The 24,020-nt window shown below is 34.4% G+C and overlaps 1 protein-coding gene across 1 annotated transcript; it reads right to left on the bottom strand.

The window, feature by feature from the left end:
- Positions 1-9,057: 9,057 nt before the first annotated feature.
- On the bottom strand, positions 9,058-10,845 carry LOC111908206 (glyoxylate/hydroxypyruvate reductase HPR3). The gene is made up of 2 exons (XM_023904043.3): positions 10,266-10,845; positions 9,058-9,677 (listed from the first exon to the last, which is right to left on the bottom strand). The coding sequence occupies exons 1-2, from the start codon at positions 10,725-10,727 to the stop codon at positions 9,150-9,152; spliced, it is 990 nt and encodes a 329-aa protein (XP_023759811.1). The 5' UTR covers positions 10,728-10,845; the 3' UTR covers positions 9,058-9,149.
- Positions 10,846-24,020: the final 13,175 nt, after the last annotated feature.

Here is a 24,020-nt window from a genome sequence, read left to right as displayed (position 1 = left end):
GGGCATCGGCCACTACGTTGGCCTTTCCCGGGTGGTAAAGGATCTCACAATCATATTTCTTCACTACATCTAACCACCAATGCTGCCTCATGTTCAGATTCGGCTGATCCATAAGGTACCTCAAACTCTTGTGATCCGTGTAAATGGTACACCGGGCCCCATAGAGGTAATGCCGCCAAATCTTGAGGGCGAACACCATTGCCCCCAGCTCTAAATCATGTGTTGGATAGTTAGCCTCGTGAGGCTTCATCTGCCTAGAGGCATAAGCTATCACATGACCCCGCTGCATCAACACTGCTCCCATGTCTGTGATCGAAGCATCACAGTAGACTATGAAGTAATCTAGACCCTCTGGCAGAGTGAGAATCGGTGCCTCGCACAATCGCTGCCTGAGCGTCTCAAAGGTTGCCTACTGCTCAGGCCCCCAACGAAAAAACACCGACTTCTTGGTCAGTCGGGTCAACGGAATTGCAATCTTGGAGAAGTCCTGGATAAATCTTCTGTAATACCCTGCCAGACCCAAGAAACTCTGAATCTCTGATGGAGACCTCGGAATCTCCGACTACATCACGACCTCTATCTTGGCCGGATCAACCAGAATACCCTTCTGGTTGACGAGGTGCCCTAGGAACCGAACCTCGCACAACCAGAACTCACACTTAGAGAACTTTGCGAAAGTCTATCCCTACTCAATGTCTCTAGCACCTCCCTCTGGTGCTCCTCATGCTGCTACTGAGTCTTGGAGTAAACCAAGATTTCATCAATGAAAACTATTACAGACCGATCCAACATCGGCCTGCACACACAGTTCATGAGGTCCATGAACGCGACTGGGGTATTAGTGAACCCAAACGGCATCACCACAAACTCATAATGACCATAGCGAGTCCTAACAGTTGTCTTCTATACATCATCCTCTCTGACTCGCATCTGGTGATACCCTGACCGTAGATCAATCTTGGAGAACCAAGATGCTCCCTGAAACTGATCAAACAAATCATCTATCCTCGGAAGTGGGTAACGGATCTTCACCATTACCTTGTTCAGCTCCTGGTAGTCTATGCACATGCGATGTGACCCGTCCTTCTTCTTCACAAATAGGATCGAGGCTCCCCATGGTGAACTACTCGGCCTAATAAAACCCTTGTCTAGAAACTCCTGCAGCTGCGTAGACAACTCCTGCATCTCGGGAGGAGCCAGCCGATATGGTGCCTTGGCTATTGGAGCCGCACCAGGAATCAGGTCAATCCTAAACTTTACCTGTCTCTCCGGAGGTACCCCATGTAAATCCTTCGGGAATACGTCCGGGTACTCTCGCACTACCGGTACATCATCAACTTAACCTTGCCCTTCTCTCAGGTATCCATGACATAGGCGATATATCCGGTGCAACCTTGCTGAAGGTGGTGCCTCCGCATCGTTGCTGAACAGAGAATCGGTCCGCGTTGTGGCCTATCGCCCTAAATCACTAGCTCTCCTTCACTAGGAGTACGAACCCTCACTAACTGTTGATCGCAGTCAATCACTGCCCCATTGGGGCTCAACCAATCGATACCCACTATAACCTTATTCCCACGTAGGGGAATAAGAACAATATCCGCTGAAAACTGTTGATCGAATAACTGTAAGACACATCCTCAATGAACCCTTGCAACTGTGACGGTCCTATCATTTGTTATCTCTACATCGAGTGGGCAATCAAGCTCCCCCGAAGCTCTACTAAATTGCTTTCTAAGTGCGAGAGACACAAAAGATCGGGTAGCCCCCGAATCAAATAGTACCATAGTTGATATGTCGTTCACTAAGAAAGATCCTATAAACAAACACAAAAACATGAGTAATAGTCAGAAATAAATAAGAGATAATGGAGAAGATACATACTCGTAACCACATCCGAAGCTGCATGTGCCTCCTCTGCTGTCAACTGGAAGACTCTACTCTTCGCCACTGGCGCCTCAGCCCCCGGCCCTGGCGGTCGTCTATAATCCTCAAAGTGGTAGGAGAGGGTGCCACCACCTGTCCTGCTGATGCTAGACTCGGACACTGGGACTTCTTGTGTCCCCTCTAATTGCACTGAAAGCAAGTCAGATCAGATGATGTCGTGGTGGTGGTGGTAGCAGTATAATCCCTGCTGACATGCCCAGTTCGGCCGCACTTGAAGCTGCCCGGACTACCCGCCCTACACGGTACCTCAAGTCCCCTGCCGCACTTGCCACAACGGCCTCGACCCTGCTGGCCCTTTCCCTCGAGAATCTACCTTGAGCTTCTTGCCCAAGCCCTCCGTGCCAAATACTACCTCTGGTTTCCTCTTCCTCTCCATCTCTAAATCAATCTCCCTCTCACGAGCCCTTGCTATCATATCCTCCAGTGTCTTGTAGCTGGACCGACTCACAAACTGTCCGATATCACTCCTCAACATCTCATGATATCTAGCCTTGTTCATCTCCTCATTCGCCACATATTATGGAACGAGAAGGGTCCTCTCCCTAAACTTGGCGGTAATCTCTGCCACTATCTTTGTCGTCTGCTGGAGATCCTGGAACTCCCTTACTAGCTATTGCACCTCGATCACAGGTGCAAACTCGGAAGTTAAGGGGCAAGAAACTCTAATCCGATTTAGAAATTTGTTGCCTTATGGGGTTTAATTGCCATAAACCCTAATTTGATCAAATTCAACAATAATAGCAAATTCAATTGAAAACAAACATAATGCTCTAATACCACTGATGGGTTTTAGGCGTAACAAAAACCAACTTAAAACTCTTAAGTGTGCATGCAACCTAATACAAGAGCTATGTTTTCACTATTGAATCTATAACTAAGAACATCAAAATAGGAACCCTAGAAACCCTAGGTAATTTTCGAAAAACACATAAAAGGGTTTAGGATTACATACCTTGTTGTTATTATAGCAAATAACAATGATCCTTGTTTTGTTGAAGCTTTGGAAGCAAGCACCGCAAGTGTTGTGCCTCTAATGGTTCACATCCAAGCTAGCAAGAAGGAGATTAAGGAGGGAGGAGGGAAGAAGGCAGATTTTTGGCCTAGCTCTCTAAAGATATGAGTGCTGAAAATCAAAGGTCTAGGAGCCTTTATATAGTGCAACAAGGAAATCCTAGATAACCCTAAAACCAATATAACAAATATTATCTTGAATTGCTAATTATCCAACTTCCTAATTATCCTCCAAGGATAATTCTAGAACCCTAAAGGCCTTCTAAAAACCGTCCAAGCCTATAGGAAGGTTCTAGAGTGCCTCTTGTTCAATTATTGAACAATTATACTTTTAATTAATTCCATTAATTCTGAAGTTAATTCCAGTTAATTTTTGATTAATTATTAATTAAACATTACTATTTATAATTAATATATTAATCTCATAATATATTAATAAATTATTTATTTCAATTTATTAAGCAAATAATAATTCAACATCTCTCTCCAAAAATCATCATGTCCAGTTGTTAGGTTTGAGGGCAACCTAAAAGGACTGTGCTACTATCAATTCAAGTTTATACCAATTATAGTTATGGGCTTAGAGATCTGATTCAAAATCAAGATGAACTACAATACTTAAATCTAATGAACTGTAATCGATTCTTATGTGTGTCTGTGTTTTTATCGCCTGATAATTTGGTTTAATTTCCATATTACCGATGGTTGAAAATTAAATGTTAAAGAGGGGGGGGGGGGGTGAGTTGCAGGTTTTAGAACGAGGAAGGAGAGCTTGGGTTATCGAGTTCTTCTGATAAATTAACCCAACCCATGTGATGGAGAAGCTTTGTATTTTGAAATGAGTTCGATACAAAATTTTCATTTGCTTGACCATCAATAACTCCATTTCCGATCAGTTCACTTAGCAATAACTAGATTCCCTTGCTTCTCTCTTCCATTGTTTCTTTTTCTATATGATCGATCTGTAACAAAATGTAACATCCGGATTTTCAAGGTTATTATTGTATATTTTAATCTTTTGGTTAAATGTGAGACTCGACGAGTTGAGGATCCAACTCGTCGAGTCGAGTCGGGCTTCTCATGCGGATTTAATGAGTGGACTCGACGAGTCAGAGGAGGGACTCACCGAGTAGGTGCTGGGCAGAGAAACCCTAATTTCTCGGGTTTGGGACCTATTTAAAGGTCCTTATGGCCTTCATTTGCGACTATTACACCCTGAGAAAACCCTAGAGAGCAGAGAGAAAGCATATGGTGCAAGAGGAGGGCTAATTCATTATCTTTTGGTGTGTCTTAGAAAAGGGAAGGATGGATTTCGAGCTAGGATGTCTTGTGGGACTCAAATCTTCTATCATTTCATTCAGAGTTGTTGTGAAAGGTAAGGATTCATGTCCATCTTCGTTTGGGTGATAGATTTCATGAATCTAGGGTTTCTTCTCTTCTTTTGGTAAGAGATCTATAGTATGTGATGCCCCCTTGTGTATATATCTTCAGATCTGGACCTTGAGAGGTCCAAAGAGTACCCATTTCCCAGCTTTATGCAGTCCTTTATGAGTTTGGAGCTAAGGTTATCTCATTTCTCCATTTATGGCTATATGTGAGTGGCATGAATGTAAAGTTTGAACCTTTACGTGTTTATTGAGCTTGGGAAGGTCAGATCTATGGATTAGATGAATAGATCTGACCTCAGAAGGTCGTTTGAGTTTGATCATGAAAGCAACTCGGTGAGTTCATATTTGGACTCGACGAGTCGAGTCGGGTTGCCCCGCGATTCGAATCCAGTGGAAACCCGTCGAGTTGAAGGTTCACTCGACGAGTCAAGTATGGCCTTGGAGGAGTCAGAAGATACGCATGGACTCGCCGAGTCACCCCTGTGTACTCGCCGAGTGACCGAGTCTGGTCAGAGTTGACCGTTAACTTGAGTTGCCTTTTGTTGACTTTGGGGTTTGGTCAACATAGGTAATAGAGGCCTTGGAGTGGTAAAATGGTTTTTTATCCACTATCTGATTAGAGAGGGAAAGAGTAATCGCCAGTTTAATTAGAGCTAAGACTTCGAGTGTTAATTAGAGATATTTGCCGTATGTGTTAGGCGGTGGCGTGTTCGAGATTCAAGTGTGAGGATATCTGCTTTCTGCTTGCCAGGTGAGTCTTCTCACTATACTTTACCTAGAGTGGCAACAAAGTTATGTGACAGAGTTATTGTATGCTATCTATGCGATGTGTGGCACTGCATTATTTCTATGTGATTTATGCTGTGTGTATATCAGAGTTAGGACCGGAAGGTCCACAGAGTTAGGACCAGAGGGTCCATAGAGTTAGGTTTAGAGTTATGTGCCAGTGTATTTGTATGCTATTTATTTTATGAGATTTATTGTGATATGTGATATGCATGATTCAGAGTTATCAGAGTTAGGACCTTTGGGTCCATAGAGTTAGGACCGGAAGGTCCACAGAGAGTTGGGACTGGAGGGTCCCACTGAGACACACAGACCAGAGGGTCAACAGAGTTATAGCCTTGAGTGGCTAATATGTGTTAGAGTGGTATTTTGGGGAACTCACTAAGCTTTGTGCTTACAGTGTTTTGTGTTATATGTTTCAGGTTTTCTCAGGATCACGGGACGGCACCGACTCGATTGTACACACCATAGGAAGCGTTTGTTTTGAGGATCCTGGTTTATTAATTATTTGAACAAAAGAGTCATGTATTGTAATTAAAACAAAAATGAGATTTTTATGAAAAGTGTTAAAGAGATAAACTATTTTAAATGAAAATTTTGTTTTGAAAATTTCGGTGTTACACAAAAAGGGTAGTTCCACTTTGTTTGCCTTCTCATCTATGATTGATTGTGGGAATGGAGGAAGAGGCATGGTGAATATGATTATTATGATGATAGTTTGGTGGGAGTTGTGATGGTGAATCTACCTAAATTGATGGAGGTTTCAAAGTTGGGGAAAAAGACAATCAACCAAGGAGAGAGAGAGAGGGAGAGAGAAGGATGGGACCATTTTCTATTAAATAATTATATTTTTTTATTTTTTTTGAATAAGACAAAACTTCATAAATGGTCCCATAGGTAATGAAATGACGAAAATATCATTCACCTAACGATAGAAAGTTGACAGAGTTAGGCATGAGGACCAAACTTTAAAAGTTTTGAAACCACAAGGAGCATCTGTTAGGTTTTTTAAATTTAGAGACTAAACTTCAGATTTTTAGATACCACAGAGACCATTTATGAAGTTTTGTTTAAAAAAAATTATCTTTATTTCCAGCTTTTTAATAAATAAATATAAGTTTTCTTCAAGAAAATTTAATATATATACAAAAATCTCTAAAAAAAATCTTTACACTTTAATCTCATTAATAAAAAGTCATCCATTTTTTTTATAATTTAACCTTCAAAACCAACACTAATCGGTTGCAAGAGTTATTTTATAATTGTTTATCGATTTCAATGATTAAATTGCAAAAATAAAATAAATGTTGGTTTTTTATCAATAGAGCCAAAATATAAGGATACTTTTATTTTTATTTTTATTTTTTTTTCTTCAGATTTCTCTATTTTATATTAATGGACTTTTTAGCAATATATAAATTTCATGGCGAAGTTTCGAATCTAACTTTTAAATCACTTTTTTTTTCTTACCCCACCTTAGAAATGTTCGATTCTTGTTTCTTATTAATCACTAGGTGTGAGACCCGTGTATTACACGGGTTGATTTTAAAAAAAAAAATGAAACATTAAAGTAAAGTGTAAACACAAAATATTTTTTAATATACAACTTTAAAATAAAAAAAGAATAAACGTATTTATTGCAATTTAATATCATATATATGATATTTAATACTTTACATATATATGATTTTAATTTTAAAAATCGAAAGAAATCAAAAATTGACAAGTGGATAATATATATTTCAAAAATACTACAAAATGACAAATGTCAAAACTCATGAGAGATTGACATGTGGCAAAAAGACTTTCATTTATTAAGGAGGATTTTTCATACTCTTCATTCCCAATTTTTTTTTATTAGCCTTTTTTTTATTCCTCATTTCTACCTAATTGTTCTTTTAATTTACCAGTTTTCTCTTTTTCTTTTTAATTCGTCCTTACCCACCTTAATCCATCATTTATTATTATTATTATTATTATTATTATTATTATTATTATTTGCTCTCATCAATATAATCAATTAGAACACGTTAGTAGTATTAACAACCTTTGTTTATATACATATAAAAAATTATATTTAGTGTTTATTTTTTATTTTTCGTACATGACCTTCAAAATCAATAGACCGACTTGTATTTTATCTAAATCATGAAGAAAATTAGATGTCATCCAGAAAATATTATCCCGTTATTTATTGACTGTTTGCCATTTGCTTTCTAACTGAATGCATTTTTTTTATGTATATGTAGAACATTGTAAGGTCAAATGATATCGTTATAAATATTTACTATTTAGGCTATGTTTGACGTACCAGTTGAAAAACTAGTTGTTAAATAAAAAACTAGTTTATAGCTGAAAAACTAGCTGATAAAAAATGATGTTTGATAAAACTAGCTGAAATATATAAAATTAGATAAAATGACATTTAAGAGTATTTGTTTCTATAATTAATTAAGGAATATCTTTAGAAATTTTTTTTTAAAAAAAAAAAAAAACTCCTAAAAAACTAGTTTAAGTAGCTTTTCAAAAAGCTAACTTATAAGCTAATTTTTGGTTTGTCAAACAACAGCAACACAACGCTTTTGAAATATAATTTTTTTAACTCTAAAGTTCGTTATGGTTGTTATTAATCACTTTAAATTTTTAAGTACAAAACTTCTAAATATCACAAATACTTAAATTAATCCATCTATATGTATTATGTACCCAATTACCCTTCGATGCATTATGATATAGGTATTTTTTTTTTGTTTTTTTTTTTTTTTTTTTTTTTTAACTTTCTCTGTCTCTCATTTATTAGTTAATCTATTTTATAGACTATTTTAGATAATAAGGTTTGTCAAATCAAAAGTAGATTATAAGCTAATTTTTAAAAAAATTATTCAAACTAGCGATTCAACAAGTTTATTGAGCATTTTTTAAATTCTTCAAACTATACCTTTTATTAATTATAAAAATGTTACACACTCTTTTATAGAATTCTACATATTTCTACTAGTTATTAACTAGTCTAGCAAACGTTATTTTTAATCAAATGACAACTAGTTTCTTAAATAATCCATCAAAATAACATAAAATTTACAAAGAACAAAAATACTTTTAAATCCATCTATATGTACTGAGTAGCCATGGATAACTTATAATTGAAGTATTTTTTTGTTAATTTTTTTACCTCTCTCTCCGGCCCAGCTTATGGCAGGTGCAACATGTGCATGAGAACAGAGCCCAAAATTTGAAGGGGCCCATTTTTTTTTAAAAAAGTATATGGTGTGTACGTCCGTTTCAGCCCAAGCAATCCAACAACATCATAATAGCGATAGTGCAACACAACGCCAAATTAAAGAAAAAAAACGCATGAAGCAGCGATCGATTGGAGCAAGCCAGCAACATCTTTAAAAAAATCGATTGTAACAGTAACAATCCTCCGATACAACAGATTCTATCATTCTAGGTGAGGGTCGATCACTTATTCACTTTATCAATGATTCTTCTACTTCATTCTTGATTCTTGGTAATGTAATAGATTATGAGGAATTAATGAATTAAGGATTATGATTTGTAAATTATAATTGTCAATTCAATTGCATACTTAAATCAGTTGAATGATTGAATAAATTATAGATTAAATATATTATCAATTTTTCAGATTCATGGTATGTTTAATTGTGTAATTGTTTAACTAGTTAAAATACTATGGTTTGACTTTGTTTAGTGCTATAAAGTTTATCATCATTTTAATAAAAAATTAGTTTATGTAATTTAATTCGTTACATGTTAAAGCCTAAGGGCCTTTTTTATACACTTCGTCCTAGGCATTCGAATCCTCCGAACCAGCCCTCTCTCTCTCTCTCTCTCTCTCTCTCTCTCTCTCTCTCTCTCTCACACACACACACACACACATTAGAAAAACACAAACTACATTTATGCATGAAAAATGAAAGCTATGTAACTAAATATATCAAAACTTATCACATTCAAACACAAGAGAATACATTTGCAAGTAAGGCACATATTGTGTGACTAGAATTGATTTGCAACGGGAGTGAGCAAGGGTTTATTTGTGAAAAACGCTTCTAGATTACTTAACAAAATTTGAGCAGCATCATGAAACGATTCTCTCGTGAAGGCTGTTCTATGAGGTAAAAGCACAACATTGTCTAATTCAAGCATCTGTGTAGGTACGTTTGGTTCATTCTCGAAAACATCCAAACCAACACCTCCAATCTCTCCCTCAACTAAACAGTTCACCAACTCCACCTCATTAATAATGGCTCCACGGGCCACATTAACAATGACTCCTGTTTTTCCTAATGCCTTTATTACTGTATTGTTGACCATATGGCGTGTGTCATTAGTCAATGCACAACAAATAATGAGGGCATCTGAATTCAAAGCTAGTTGGAGGACATTTGGATGAAAAATGAATGGAGTGGAGTGTTTTTTGTGCCTTGAAGTATATGAGACTACGCAACCCATGGCCTTTAGTCTTGTGGCAACTCTTGAACCAATGTTTCCAAGACCAACAATTCCGATTCTTTTTCCTCCTATCTAAAATTAAATCATCATATCATTTAATTCAATCATAAAACTATTGAGATTTATAATATCATGGTATTTGATATATTTTCTTAGAAAATAAATATGTATTAGATATGTAATATTAGATGTAACTCGACATAATCAAAAGATCGTTTTTTAAGTGCAAAGATGAACTAAATTGTACGAAATTAACATACGTAAGTTGGTAAACGTAAATCAACTTGTTGAGAAAACAGTTTATAAGCTATTTTTGTAAATCACCGGATAATAAATTGAAACAAAGTCAAAAAATAAAATTATGTGCTCCAAACACAACCATAATAAAATTATACACTCCAAACACAACCATAAATTAAATAGACCCGTTAATGCTGTATGTTTATGTTTTAATTATATATAAACTTGAAAATTAACTTACTAACTTTTTAGGATTTTTATTTTAAGATTATATTTTACTTATTTATATTTTAAAATAGATTAATAGCTTTTGTTTGTAAAGGGTTTGTAATTAATAGAGTGTTTTATATATTTATCAATAATCAATAATCAATATTATTTTATCAATAAAATCATTTATCCTATATGTCACAAACTGACCTTGGAACCAAGAGGATACTCCCCTGTAACCGGCCACTGTCCACCGCGAACAAACCTGTCACTGGCGGTAATTTTCCTCATGACATCGATATAAAGCCCTACGGCGGCGTCAGCTACATCATCAGAAAACACATCTGCAACATTAGTTACCGTAATTCCGCGGAGGCGACACTCAGCCATGTCGATGTGGTTGACGCCAGTAGCGGAGGAGACAACGAGTTTGAGAGCCGGCAGGTCGCGTATCACTTCAGCCGTTATTGGACGTACGCCGGAGCATAGGACGACTCTAACGGATTGCGCGTATGATCGGAGGAAGTCGTGAGTAGGTAAGGGTGAGTCGTATGCTTTCAAGATCTGGAATTTGTTGGAGAAGTATTGTTCGTGGACGGCGAAAACAGGAGGTGGACGGAGGATTAGTACTTGTCGGAGATCCGACGGGGATTGGTGGTCTTCTGGATCCATCAAGATAAGGAACTGAACTCCTGAATCCCGATTGGTAGAAGTGGGTGATAATTTGGGATCGCATCTTATATTATATGTTCCAGACCACAATTTGATAAAGTTAGTCAAGTTCGAATATGATTTGAATTTGATTATCTTCTGCGAAAGTCGCAATAAATATTTGATGTCATAAAATAACTACTTTTCAATAATTTTAGTTTGGATCACATGCATATGTGTTTTTAACAATCTTATGATCAGTTGATTACTTGATTAAAATAAGAAGCATAAGCTTGAAGTTTTAAAATACATTTCAGGAATAAATGTTAGGTCCCCGATAGTAATGTATCGTTAGTAACTGATGGCATAAAATTGTTCAGTTTTGGTGTGTTGAGGTTGTCAGGTTTAAATTGTTTTGGGTTTAGAATAAAGTAGGGAATAGGGATGAATAGAAAATATGTAATACCTTCTGGGATTTTTTTTCTTAAAAAGTGGTGTGTTTTTTATTTTGAACTTATTTGCACACATAGAGCTTTTTAGCATCTTTTGTACAAATGGGTGTTATTGGGTCATATAAACCGATTTTTTTTTACAAGTTACATTGTCATTATAATTAGATAAAATTGCAAGAGTCGAAAATTGTCATTTTGGGCCAAACAGATTTGGACTAGCATCAATGGTTCAAAAAGTTTCATTTTGTTGCGAGTGTGGTTAATTTTGGTTTGATTTTTTTTTTTTTTTATAAAATGACGATTTTGCTCTTCATACTTTTTTTTTCAATTTTTATTACATAAATTAAAATAAAAAATATTCTCTCTCTCTCTCACACACACACACACATACACCATTGGAACCTCTCCTCTCCTCTCCTCTCTCTCTCTCTCTCTCTCTCACACACACACACACACAGAGGAAAATACACACTCAAGAACACCCTAATTGCCACCACCATCCGCCATCACCACCCTATGTTGTCCTCTTCCTTTCTTCTGTTAACTCCTATGCCCTGAAACCCTAATGCTCGAATTCCTGAAACCATAACATTTTCGTCGTTATTATCTTCGGCGAACTAGAATCATTTCTATCCATCTTCCATCCAACCATCACATTTCTCCTTGCCGTCACCACGACCATGCAACCATTGAATCTGATCTGATTCCCACACCACCATCTCCAATATGTTTTGAAAGCCGCTTTTACAATAGCACAACCACCCTTCTCTTTCAGAACTAGGGTTTTCGTCTTCAAGATCTGATGAGAAAGCGACATTGTTGGAGAATGAGATGGACGAAGTTAGGGTTTGTAGAGGCGACTGGAACGAGGGGGACAAGTCTAAACCCTACCCACCGCCACCTTTGACCCCCGCTAAGGATTTAGTATACTTATGGCGGCTGTTGAAGATGCAGTGCAGGCAACCATTTTGAATGGCGAAGGAAACGAAAAAGTTCAGGATCTGCTTTTTCTCGATTTCACCCCTCTGTCGCTAAGGCTTGAAACCCTAAGTGGTGTTATGACGATGTTGATACCCAGAAACACCACCATTCCACCGTCACTATGTTCGTCAAATCCGATTGTGTTTCTTAAAGCTGAAAATAGTGATCTTTGTGTTGGGATTCGAAGGGAAAAAAGGGAACCCCTATTGAGAAATTTAATGGTGAAAGCTTCAAGTGTCATGACTGCTATGAGGATTCAATGGTGTCCAGGACTGGGGTAATCTGTTGTTTACTGCATATGCCCTTCTATGATTTTTTATTTCCCTTTTCATTTTATGTTCTTATAAGATAATCTGCTATCAGAAAAAATGTATGCATGTTTCTTGATCGTGAAGGTGGCTGGAACACAATTAGTATCGTGATGATGGTGATCTTGTGAAGGCAGCAAGAAGATGGTGATCTTGTGAAGGCATCAAGTCTTTATGGTTTTTCAAAATCAAACCATATGGACTTTATTTTATGGTTTTCCTATCATTTTGCCATAATTTTTTTTGTCCTTTATATTTTATTTTATACTTTATTTTATATATTATCTTATAAAAAAGTAAAAATAAATTAACCCCACCCACCTACCCCACTCCCTACTCTTTCTCTCTTACTTGAAAAACACCATCAGCCTCATCATCTTTCCGGCCACCACTACACCGGAAAATCCAACCACCACCGCCACCAAAAATATAAAAAACAAGATTCAAACTCATAAGTCCATCACATGAAGCACCACCATTTCCTTTTTGTATATTTACTACTCCAAAGCCACATCATCCTAACTTCCGACTCGCTAACAAACTCAAAATCCTTCTCCTTCCAATCATAGGGAGAATAATGAAGGGGTGAGTTTGAATTTGAAAATTCTATCGATCCATGTAAGGAAATAATTTTATGTTTTTAAATAGACCATGATTTAGGTTTTTTTTGTTATTAATTTTTTAAACCTCTCTCTATCTCTCTCTCTCTCTCTCACACACACACACTACAACTAATTTATAAGTTACCTTATTTTAGAATTTGTTTTAGGTTGTAATTTTGTCAAATCAAAATTAGCTTATAAACTAACATTTTAAAAAGTTATTTAGACTTGCGTTTCAACAAGTTTATTGAGTATTTTAAAATTCTTCAAAATATACCCTTTATTAATTATCAAAAGCTCATTCTTCTACATGCTCTTTTATAAAATTTTACACATTTCAGCTAGTTATCAACTAATTTATCAAACATTATTTTTAATTAATTTGCAATAGTTTTTCGCTGATCCAACAAACACAAGCTAAAACTTACAAAAATCAAAAATACTTTTAAAATCATCGATATGTACCCTGTAGCCATAGATGTACAATGATTTAAGTATTTTTTGTTTATTTTTTTTAAACTCTCTCTCTCTCTCTCTCTCTCTATATATATATATATATATATATATATATATATATATATATATATATATATATATATAAACAACTAACTATAAAAAAACTGTAGGGGTGCAAAGTTATTCATTGATGACTTTGTAAATGTTTGACTTTTGTAAAACCTACTTGCATGTGGTGCTTTAGCCTTTTGACCCATTTGTATTTTAGAGTGAGAGAGATACATGTAAACACCTCTATATAAGGTGGGTTTGTCCACTTGTAGAGGTGTGCTTGAGAGATGTAGAAGTGAGTGTGTAAGTGTGTGTTAATTATGTAGATGTAGATTTATGTCATTTTTTTTGTAACACCATATACATTCAATATATTTCTTAAACACCCAAATCACCATGTTTAATTGTGCAATCTTTAATTCCACATGCCAAACCATGTTCTTTGTCTCTACAATTGGTATCAGAGCGCGTCTTCAAGATCAAGGTGATTTTTGAAGAACGATTCTCGGTTTGGCAAATTTTGTCGCAATTTGATCAATTTTGGTGAGTCTCTCTCTATGATCTCTCTTAATTTCATTGAATTCGTGTGTTGCGTTTTTGATTTGTGATCATTTGACTCGTTGGATCAAATTTTTCTTGAAAAACCCATTTGCTGTGATCCAATATTTTTTTTCGTTGATCAAAGCCGATCCAATCTCATATTCGTTTGATTGATTCAATTCCAAATTGGCAATTATTGTTTGAATCGAAAATCAATAATATGGTCTAATATTGATCATATTTGTTCTTAATTCAAAAACGAATCTTCCATTCAAGAATCAGTCCAAATATCTTTCTACATTACTGTTCATGATATTATTAAGCCCATTCAATTTCAATCGATCCAATAAGAACTCTTTGTAAGCCCAATAACTCATAAACATTTTAACAATCCATATTTACTGATCGTGACTTCATCATATCCTGCTTCACTGCTTGTACATCGTATTCTCGATTTTTGACTTCGCTTCAATACATCATGTTCTTGAAAATCGATTGTTATTGTGTTTAAATTTGAGTTCTGAATCAATTTTGTATCAGGTGTTCAATCTTCAAATCGATTTTATTCAAATCTTATTCTAGAAATCGACAATTGATTTTTGATTTCTATGAAATTGGGCAAGAACACTTGAAACCGATGAAGAACAGTTGAAAAACAGAAGTTTTGGTTTTGATCTGAAATTGTTTTGAAGTTGAAATTGTCAATTTTGGATATTTGACTTTCGAAAGTCAAAGAACGTTTGAGAATGAACAGCTATTGTTGTGATTTCGTTCTTGATCGATGCTAGAAGAAGATAGATTGGGAACGAACTGAGGATAACAAACTCAGATGTTTATGCTGGAATCGATTTCAAGTGTGTGTTTTGATTGTCGAAATATTATTGTTGATTTGATATTGATGCTCGATTAGAGAATGATAAAGTTTCGGTAATCGATGGCTCAACTATGAACGTCTAGGTTGATTTTCGATTGGGATAGCTTGAAATTAAAGTCAATGTTTACGAAGAAGTGTTGGAATCAATAATCGAAGATTGAATCAAGGTTTGATGGTCGACGAAATGGGTTTATTGGAGTCAGCGGTTGATGATTGAACGAACGAAAGTTTTTCGTTTTGGGTTGGAATGAAAACACGAATATATGGATTTTGTGTTGAATGGTGTTCGAAGGATCGATAGTTGGTCCGTGTTAGTCAAAGAGAAGATATGTTGATTTGGAGTCATTGATGTCGATGACTAACTATAAGGAACGAAGAACAGATGACGAAAAATCAAGAACGAAGGGTCGATACTTGATAACGAACGAATGTTGGATTTTGGGGTTGGTCGATTCGAAGAGTATGTGGTCAATCAACGAAAAACGAAAAATCATAAATATGAAGGGTTGGTATGCTGAATATCCTAAGGGTTACTAATTGAACATAAGAAGAGTTTTACTGTTCAATTCTTCGTATCCTTCGTTCTTCGTATGAATTGAAAAAGAAAATCAAATTTTCAACTTCAGTCCCTGAAGCTTCGGATGTTTAACAATTTTTTCAACTTTTCGTATAAATGGAGGAGTCTTCGTGTGTTTTGACATGGAAAAGGAAAAAGTTTTGAAAACAGCCCCTGAACCTTCGAATTTTTGACACTTCGAAAATTAAAGCAAGTTTCGTATGTTTGACACTTTTCACCCAACTTCGAAAATTGTTTGAGGCTTCGTATGTTTGGAACTAGTCTTCGTATGTTTGAGCAAAAAGGGCAGAATTTACGAAGATGATCCCTGAGACTTCGAATTTTTGGTAGTTTGCACCCAAATTTGAAAATGACTATTTTTTGCTGAAAATTGAAGATTATGCATTTCAGGCCCCTACAGTTTGTGCAAATTGACACTTTCTACCCAGCTTTGAAAAAGGGGGAGAGTTTTGCATATTTTGATGTTTTGGGCGCAACGGGTCACTGCAGAATTTTGAAATTGACAATTTCTACCCATTTTTAAGAAATTTTGTCAAAGGCGATCCGTGAACGAAGTTAAAAATTGATTATTTTTTGGGTTTTCCGGATGGAAGCACAAAGTTTATGCCACATGTTAAGGGGGAGTTTTGACATGAAAAATTCCGAATAGAGCACGTTCTTTTTCCTTTGGAGTTTTATAATCAAATTTCGATTATAAAAAGGGGGAGAAGTTTTATATGGAAATTCGAACTTGAATTTTTCATATTACGCGGATCTGATGACCGAAGTGATCTTGAAGTTTTGAAGCCACGAGATGATGCAATTGGAAGTTCGGAAGTGATGTATTCGAAATGGGTTTGGAATTATTGAAGATTTTTGGGGTGTGTTTTTATGCGCAACTTTTGGGTGATTATTTGGAGTTTGGAATACTCTTAATCATTCGTTGCTGCTTGGTTTGTATGGTCTCACATCCTAGAGCCCAAATTGAAGAATCATGGAAGAATTGAAGATTGAAGTTCGTTTCGACATGTGTCACCTTTGAGGCTCGAACCGTGTAGTGCTTAATTTTGGAAGATTTGAAGTGGGTCATTCATTCCTAACTTTGAGGGGGAGAATGTTGGGGTGCAAAGTTATTCATTCATGACTTTGTAAATGTTTGACTTTTGTAAAACCCACTTGCATGTAGTGCTTTAGCCTTTTGACCCATTTGTATTTTAGAGTGAGAGAGAGACATGTAAACACCTCTATATAAGGTGGGTTTGTCCACTTGTAGAGGTGTGCTTGAGAGAAGTAGAAGTGAGTGTGTAAGTGTGTGTTAATTATGTAGATGTAGATCTATGTCCTTTTTTTTTGTAACACCATATACATTCAATATATTTCTTAAACACCCAAATCACCATGTTCAATTGTGCAATCTTTAATTCCGCATGCCAAACCATGTTCTTTGTCTCTACAAAAACAAAAGCTGTGTAACTAAATAGATCCAAATTTATCATATTCCAACACAAAGAATACATTCGCGAGTAAAGCACAAATCGTGTGACTAGAGTTCATTTGCAAATTGCAATGGGAGTGAGCAAGGGTTTTTTTCGTGAAAAATGCTTCTGATTACTTAACAAAATTTGAGCAACATCATGAAACAATTCCCCACACCCTCGCACACATAACCGTCACCTATACCCATATGCCTTCCCATACCCACCTCACCCCAACCCACCCACACCCACACATGCACTCACATACCCATCTTGATGTCCATGTCTCACCCCCACCCACCCACCTATACCCATACATGCACATAAATGACCATCTCCATGTCCATGTCTCCCCCACCTTTACACCCACATTTACCTGCATCTAACATTCATAATATTTGTTTTAAAAAGTTATATTTTTCTTTACATATTACTTTTAAATTCAATAAAAAAATATATGTGTGAGCGGATAAGAGTCTAATAAATTAAACTTTAGAATAAATGAAGTTTTTATTAAATAAAAGTTATATCATTTTCTTTAAAAATAACATTAAAATAAATAAAATAGTTTGGTTATGTTACATAATTTACTTTTCAATTTATTTGACAAATAAAAGTTTGATCATTTTCTTTAAAAATAATATTTAATATAAAAACAAAAATAAAATTGTTTGGTTATGTAATTTACTTTTTAATTTATTTGACAATAAAAAACAAATTTTATATCATCATACATTGCAAACACAATGGAGAAAAATTTTCATTTTATATCAACCAAGCCATAATATTTTTCAACTCATTTAAAATTGAAGTATTTTAACGAATAAGTAAACCTCAACCCAATGTTAAAAATTCATAAAAAAAAGGTCTATTTATTTTAATAGATAACTCTTTAAAAAAGTGGGACTCATAAGGTTGGATGGAGTGGTGCCATAAGAACCGTACTTCTTCCTGTGACACGTAGGAGCCACATCATTTATACCACATAAAGTGTGGCTCTTTACCACACCTAGGGTGTGGGAACTATGGTAGCGAAAGAGAGAGATGGGAGAGAAGAAGAGAGAGAGAGAAAGACACATTAAAGAAGAGAGCGAGAAAAAGGAGTGCAGCAGAAACTAAGAGAGGTGTGGTCAAACAACACCCAAGACTACATAAGGGGGGGGGGGGGGGCGGGTGTTACCCTGTCTATGTGGCACTGAATGCTGCCAAACAACGGTCCATTCCCTTAAGCCTAAGACCATATGGTATGGTCATCACGAGAGGGTTAGTGGTCTAGGTGTCCACTAACCATAATTATGAACACCATCCCAAGGTGCTAGTATGGATAGTGGTGGAACTATTTCGTGGTCATTTGGGGTGGAGAGCACCAAACACCACATCCAATCAACTTTTATCTCTATTTCTCTCTCTCTCTCTCTCTCTCTACCTTTCTCCACCTCACACTAAACTTTAATTAATTAAAAAAATATATTTTTTTTATTTTAATAATAAAAAAATAAGCGGGATATAGTGGTGAGTATCCCAAGCTTTTAGTGGTAGTTAGTGGTGATTATGTGGCACCCACCACTATAATGGTTAGTGGTGGGTATAACGGATAACCTAAGGCCATCTCCAATGAGAGTTTAATGAGAGGTTTAATGTAGAGTTTAATCTCATTAAACTCAAAATCTCATTATGGGAAAATGACTAGGATTCAATAGAATGTGAAGTTAAATCCCCACTAAACTCTATACTCTCTCTCCTCTCTCTCACACACACACACACACACACATATATATATATATATATATATATATATATATATATATATATAATTAATATTAAAAAATATTTATAATTTATAATTTGTAATTTTTAATTAATGTTAATTTTAATTGTATTTTTTAATTTTTAATTTCATGATAATTAATTTTAAAAAAATAACAATAAGTAAAAAAAATAATAAATGATGTAACAATCATTAAATTGTATAAAGTTTAATGAAATATAAAATTTAATAAGTAAAATTGTAGGGTAACACAACAAGAAAAGGCACCTTTAGGGACGACAAAATGCGTTGCAAATAGGCAAGATTGTCGCCCTAAAGGTATTAGGGACGACATGTCGTCTCAATTAGGTCGCCGCAAATACCTCGTAGCTACTACTCAAAATTCATCCCTAAAGGTGTCGTCCCTAATACATGTCTTCGCTAATAGCAGTCGTCGTCCTTAAAGGTGTCGTCCCTAATAATATTTTGGCTACTGGTCAGTGTTACTCCGGCCAAATATTCCGGCGGGATGTGTCGTCGCTAATGCTTAAGATCGTCCCTAAAGGTGTCGCCACTAATGTTTTTTTTAGATAAAATTTATATTTTATATTAGTTTATATTATAAAAATACAAAATTTATAAAATTATAAAACTTATAATTTAAAAATCTGCATTACATAAAACATCAAATAACATTACATAAAATATATCATATTAACATCATGTAAGTCCATAATAACATCATCTATAACATAATCGTCGTCCCCATCATCGTTTTCCTCGTCGTTGTTGGTCGCATTGTCGACTTGCTTGCTAAATGACCGGATAATATCTCCAACTGCCGTCACAAACGCCGAGTTTTAGAGAAAAGCATTAACATCCACATCCTACAAAGTAAGAATATAAGTTAAAATATATCATACTATAAAAACAAATTATTATTACTTAACAATTAAGTCACAAACACGTTAAGTCCTTAAAAATTTAACAAACAACCAAATTCATAACAATTTAACAAACTAACAAACTACCAAACTGTCAAACAACAAAATTTACAACAAATTAATAAGTACCTGTGTTGGTTGCAATATCTGTGACTGTGACTGCCACTGCCACTGGGTAGGAGCACTTGTACCTGCTACAGAAGGCTAAGGCCCGATGCATCTCACATGTCCCCTTCGAGCACCTAACACCTTCTCAAATAAGGCTATCCAATCAATGGAGTTCAGATCACCACCAGAGTCGGCTATGTGCTGAGTTTGTAAAGCAACCTCAACAACTAAAACATTATGCATTTCACGAAGATTGTTAATATACTTCAAAACGAACACAAAAAAACAACATTCTACTTCATTTTTAAGTAACAATAACTTACATATTATTCTTCAACTAATGGGTCAACGAATTCCCCTTGTTTATTGACATGTGCACGGTGACATACTTCAAGTTTATTCAAATTCTGTTTAACATTAAAAAAAAATATGTTATACTTAAATAAACATTGCAAAATATGTTATAACTGAATAAACATTAATGTAACTTACATTTTTGAAAGAAGCACTACCGTATCTGCACGTCCCTTCACGATTCTTAACTATTTGCTTCTTCCGGCATTCTTTGTTTACACTAGAACGTTTATAATGCGTATCAGTTAAAAAGTTGTCAATAGTAGCACTCCAACGCGTTGAATCCATACCCACGGGGGGTCGAGCCCTTGCTGCCTCCGCACCCTCTAGCATATATATAAATTTACCTTTTGCAATATTTAGGGGCCTCTATACCGCTGACATATCTGATGGTTCAGTGATGCCCATAAAATTCTAGCATCAGGATCATTTGAAATGACTTGAAAATCAAAATATGTCTACAAAAAATAAGAAGTTAAAAATAAATCAAAATTAAACATGTTAAATATAACTTTATAAATAATAAATAATTTACTGAAAGATATGTAAACATTTGATCGGCTTCAGGAACTTCTTTCCGAATGAAACATTCGTATACATCCCCAATCGGTACAAAAGTATTTCTGTCAAATATTAGTTTTAGAGGTTGTATGTCGTTTGCTTCATATAGCCGATGCATTTTCTTGTTTACTGCCATAACTCTTCGTCTGGGAGGTACAACTGCAAAAAAATATTAGTAAAGATAGTTTTTTATATACATACAATATAAAATACAATGAATTAAAATAAATATTAATTATCATCAATCACCAAAATCTCCACCTATTGATGTGGTGGCTCGTCACCACCATCACCTCCATGGCTCATCAGAACAGCCATAAAATGAACCAATGCAACCCAAAAAAATAACATCCTGGAAATTATAGCACTATATATATAACATAATATGAAAAATTATAACACAAGTGTACAATTTCATATTTTTCTATTTTTTTTCCAATTATACAATCATATACATTTCACATTATAACGTCAAATACGCATAAACATTTTTACATACATATACAAACATATACATACAATTTTACATACATATACATACATTTTTACATACATATACAAACATATACATACATTCTAACATACATATCCACACATATACATACATATACATTTTTACATACATATACAAAAATATACATACATTTTTTCATACATATACATATACATTTCACATACAAATACATACATTTAATATGCATACATACATTTTATCATATATTTATACCCATATACATAGAATTTTCACATATACATACATTTCACATACAAATACTCTTATACACATATTTTTTCATACATACACATAAATTTCATAAACAAATACAGATATACATTTATATTTCACGTGTAAATACTCTTATACACACATTTTTTCATACATAGTCATACATTTCATATACAAATACATATATACATATGCATTTCGCATACAAATACCAACATTTCTTATACCTACATTAAAAACAGAAAAAAAAACCTGGAAATCGTTTAGGTGGTGGTGCTGTGGTCGAGGTCGCCGGAGTAAATGTGGTATCACCGGAGAAGAAGCGGTGTCACCGGAGATGTTGCTGTGAAACTACCAAAATCACACCAAAATCCAAAATTAACACACAAATTCGTTCTAGAAAAGAAATTGAAAGAGAAATGAGGGAAGGGAGCACCTACCGTTGCTGCAGATGCCGGAAAATTGGAGTTTTTCGCCGAAAAACGTATCACAACGTCGGCCAAATGAGGGGGATATGAGGAGTGAAGAGGAAAGGAGAAATGAGAGGGTTTGTGGTGATGGTCGCCGATCAAATCGAGAGGATCAGGGTGTTTTTGGCCGAAAAATCGCTGGAAATCGTGTAAGAGATTTTTGAAGTGAAGCTGTAACCTGTTCTGAGAGACGATGAGGAGGTATAGCGGTCGTACCCTTTAGCAGCAACGCTATTTGCGACGACAAGACACTAATTGGGGCGACACGTTGGAAGGAAGATATCCCGCTGCTTTTTTGGTGACTAGTAGCGACGACAACGTCGTCTCTATTACCGTCGCCGCTATTGCCCTGGTACGGAGAAACCCTGCCCATTGGATCATATAAAAAACGAATGGGTACGATTCACTCTGGGCGAAGTCACACGGATCGCCGGCGTGGACTATTAGAGGCGACCCTTTAGCGGCGAATCCAAGCTTTTAACGACGACAAACCATGTCTTGTCACATGTCGTCCCTAATACTATCTGTCGTCTCTAATAACGTTACCCCTAATAACTATATTTCTTGTTGTGTAAGTGGAATGTGTCAATCCATTAAACTCATATGAGTTTACTAGTTTATAATCCGTGGGAACCACGGTTATAAAATTAATTAAACTTTTATAGTAAAAACTCAAAATTATTAATCAGTTATTATAAATAAATTATTAATTTAAGAGATATTTTTTTTAGTTATGTGAAATTATAATCGTTGATTCAAATAAATATGTAAAATTAATTTTTAATATATATTAGAAATTTTCTTTTTGTGAATTAATGAAAACAATAATATAAAATTTAAATTTTAAAATCTACTCTAATAAATGAAGGTATTTTTGCCACATGTCATCCTCTCCTTCAATTGGACACATGACATTTTCTAAAAATTTTGAATTTTTTATTTTCCACTTGTCATTTTATTGTATTTTTCGTTTTATTAAATTAAAATTTCACATTTAATATGTAAGGTAATATATATGTAAGGTATTAATTAGAAATGATTTATATATGTAATATATATTCAATACATTAAAGCCTCATTAATTTTAATAATTCAAAATTTTTCTCATTTTTTTATATAAATTCAAACTTTTCAAATTGTTAAAATTTCATATTTAATTTTTTAAAAATAAACCAATGCAATACATGGGTCTCACACCTAGTCTCTATACTATTAAAAGAGTAGTTCTCTTGCCATGTGTCACCATTTTAAGCTTTATAATTAATATTATGTCACTTGTCAATCTATTGATTCTCCTTTTAAATTTCAAAATTCAAAATTTAAATTTCTCATTTTAGTTATATTAAATAATAACATTTGAATAAAAAATAAAATAAAATTTATATAAATTCAAACTTTTCAAATTGTTAAAATTTCATATTTAATTTTTTAAAAATAAACCAATGCAATACATGGGTCTCACACCTAGTCTCTATACTATTAAAAGAGTAGTTCTCTTGCCATGTGTCACCATTTTAAGCTTTATAATTAATATTATGTCACTTGTCAATCTATTGATTCTCCTTTTAAATTTCAAAATTCAAAATTTAAATTTCTCATTTTAGTTATATTAAATAATAACATTTGAATAAAAAATAAAATAAAATTTATACAAACTATAAGATGATATAATTTTACATATTTATTTGAATCAACGGTCCTTTTTTTTATATATAATTAAAAAAGTATATCTTAATTAATAAGTTATTTAAAATAATTAATTAATAGTTTTGAATTTTTACTTACAAAGTTTAATTAATTTTGTAACCATGGTTTCCATAAGTTATAAACTAGTAGAGAATAAATACATTGACAAATAACATCACATTAATGAGGATGTCTAATAAATTTAAAATGAATGACTAATAAATTGACAAGTAACAACGCATTAATTAAAAGGCTTAATACACAAAAGAACTACTCTTTTCTTAATTTAGAGAAAAAGAGAATAGATTGTATTGAAAATTGAAATGACCTAAATCCCGTTGATTTAAAACGGTTACAAATGGAAAGATTAAAAATTAAAGCATTTAGTTTATTTCAAATAATAATAAAATAGAGAAATTAAA

Source organism: Lactuca sativa, chromosome 7 (genome assembly GCF_002870075.4).
Source record: "Lactuca sativa cultivar Salinas chromosome 7, Lsat_Salinas_v11, whole genome shotgun sequence".
In the NCBI taxonomy this organism is placed as follows: Eukaryota; Viridiplantae; Streptophyta; class Magnoliopsida; order Asterales; family Asteraceae; genus Lactuca; species Lactuca sativa.
This window is presented reverse-complemented; position numbering and strand designations above follow the sequence as displayed.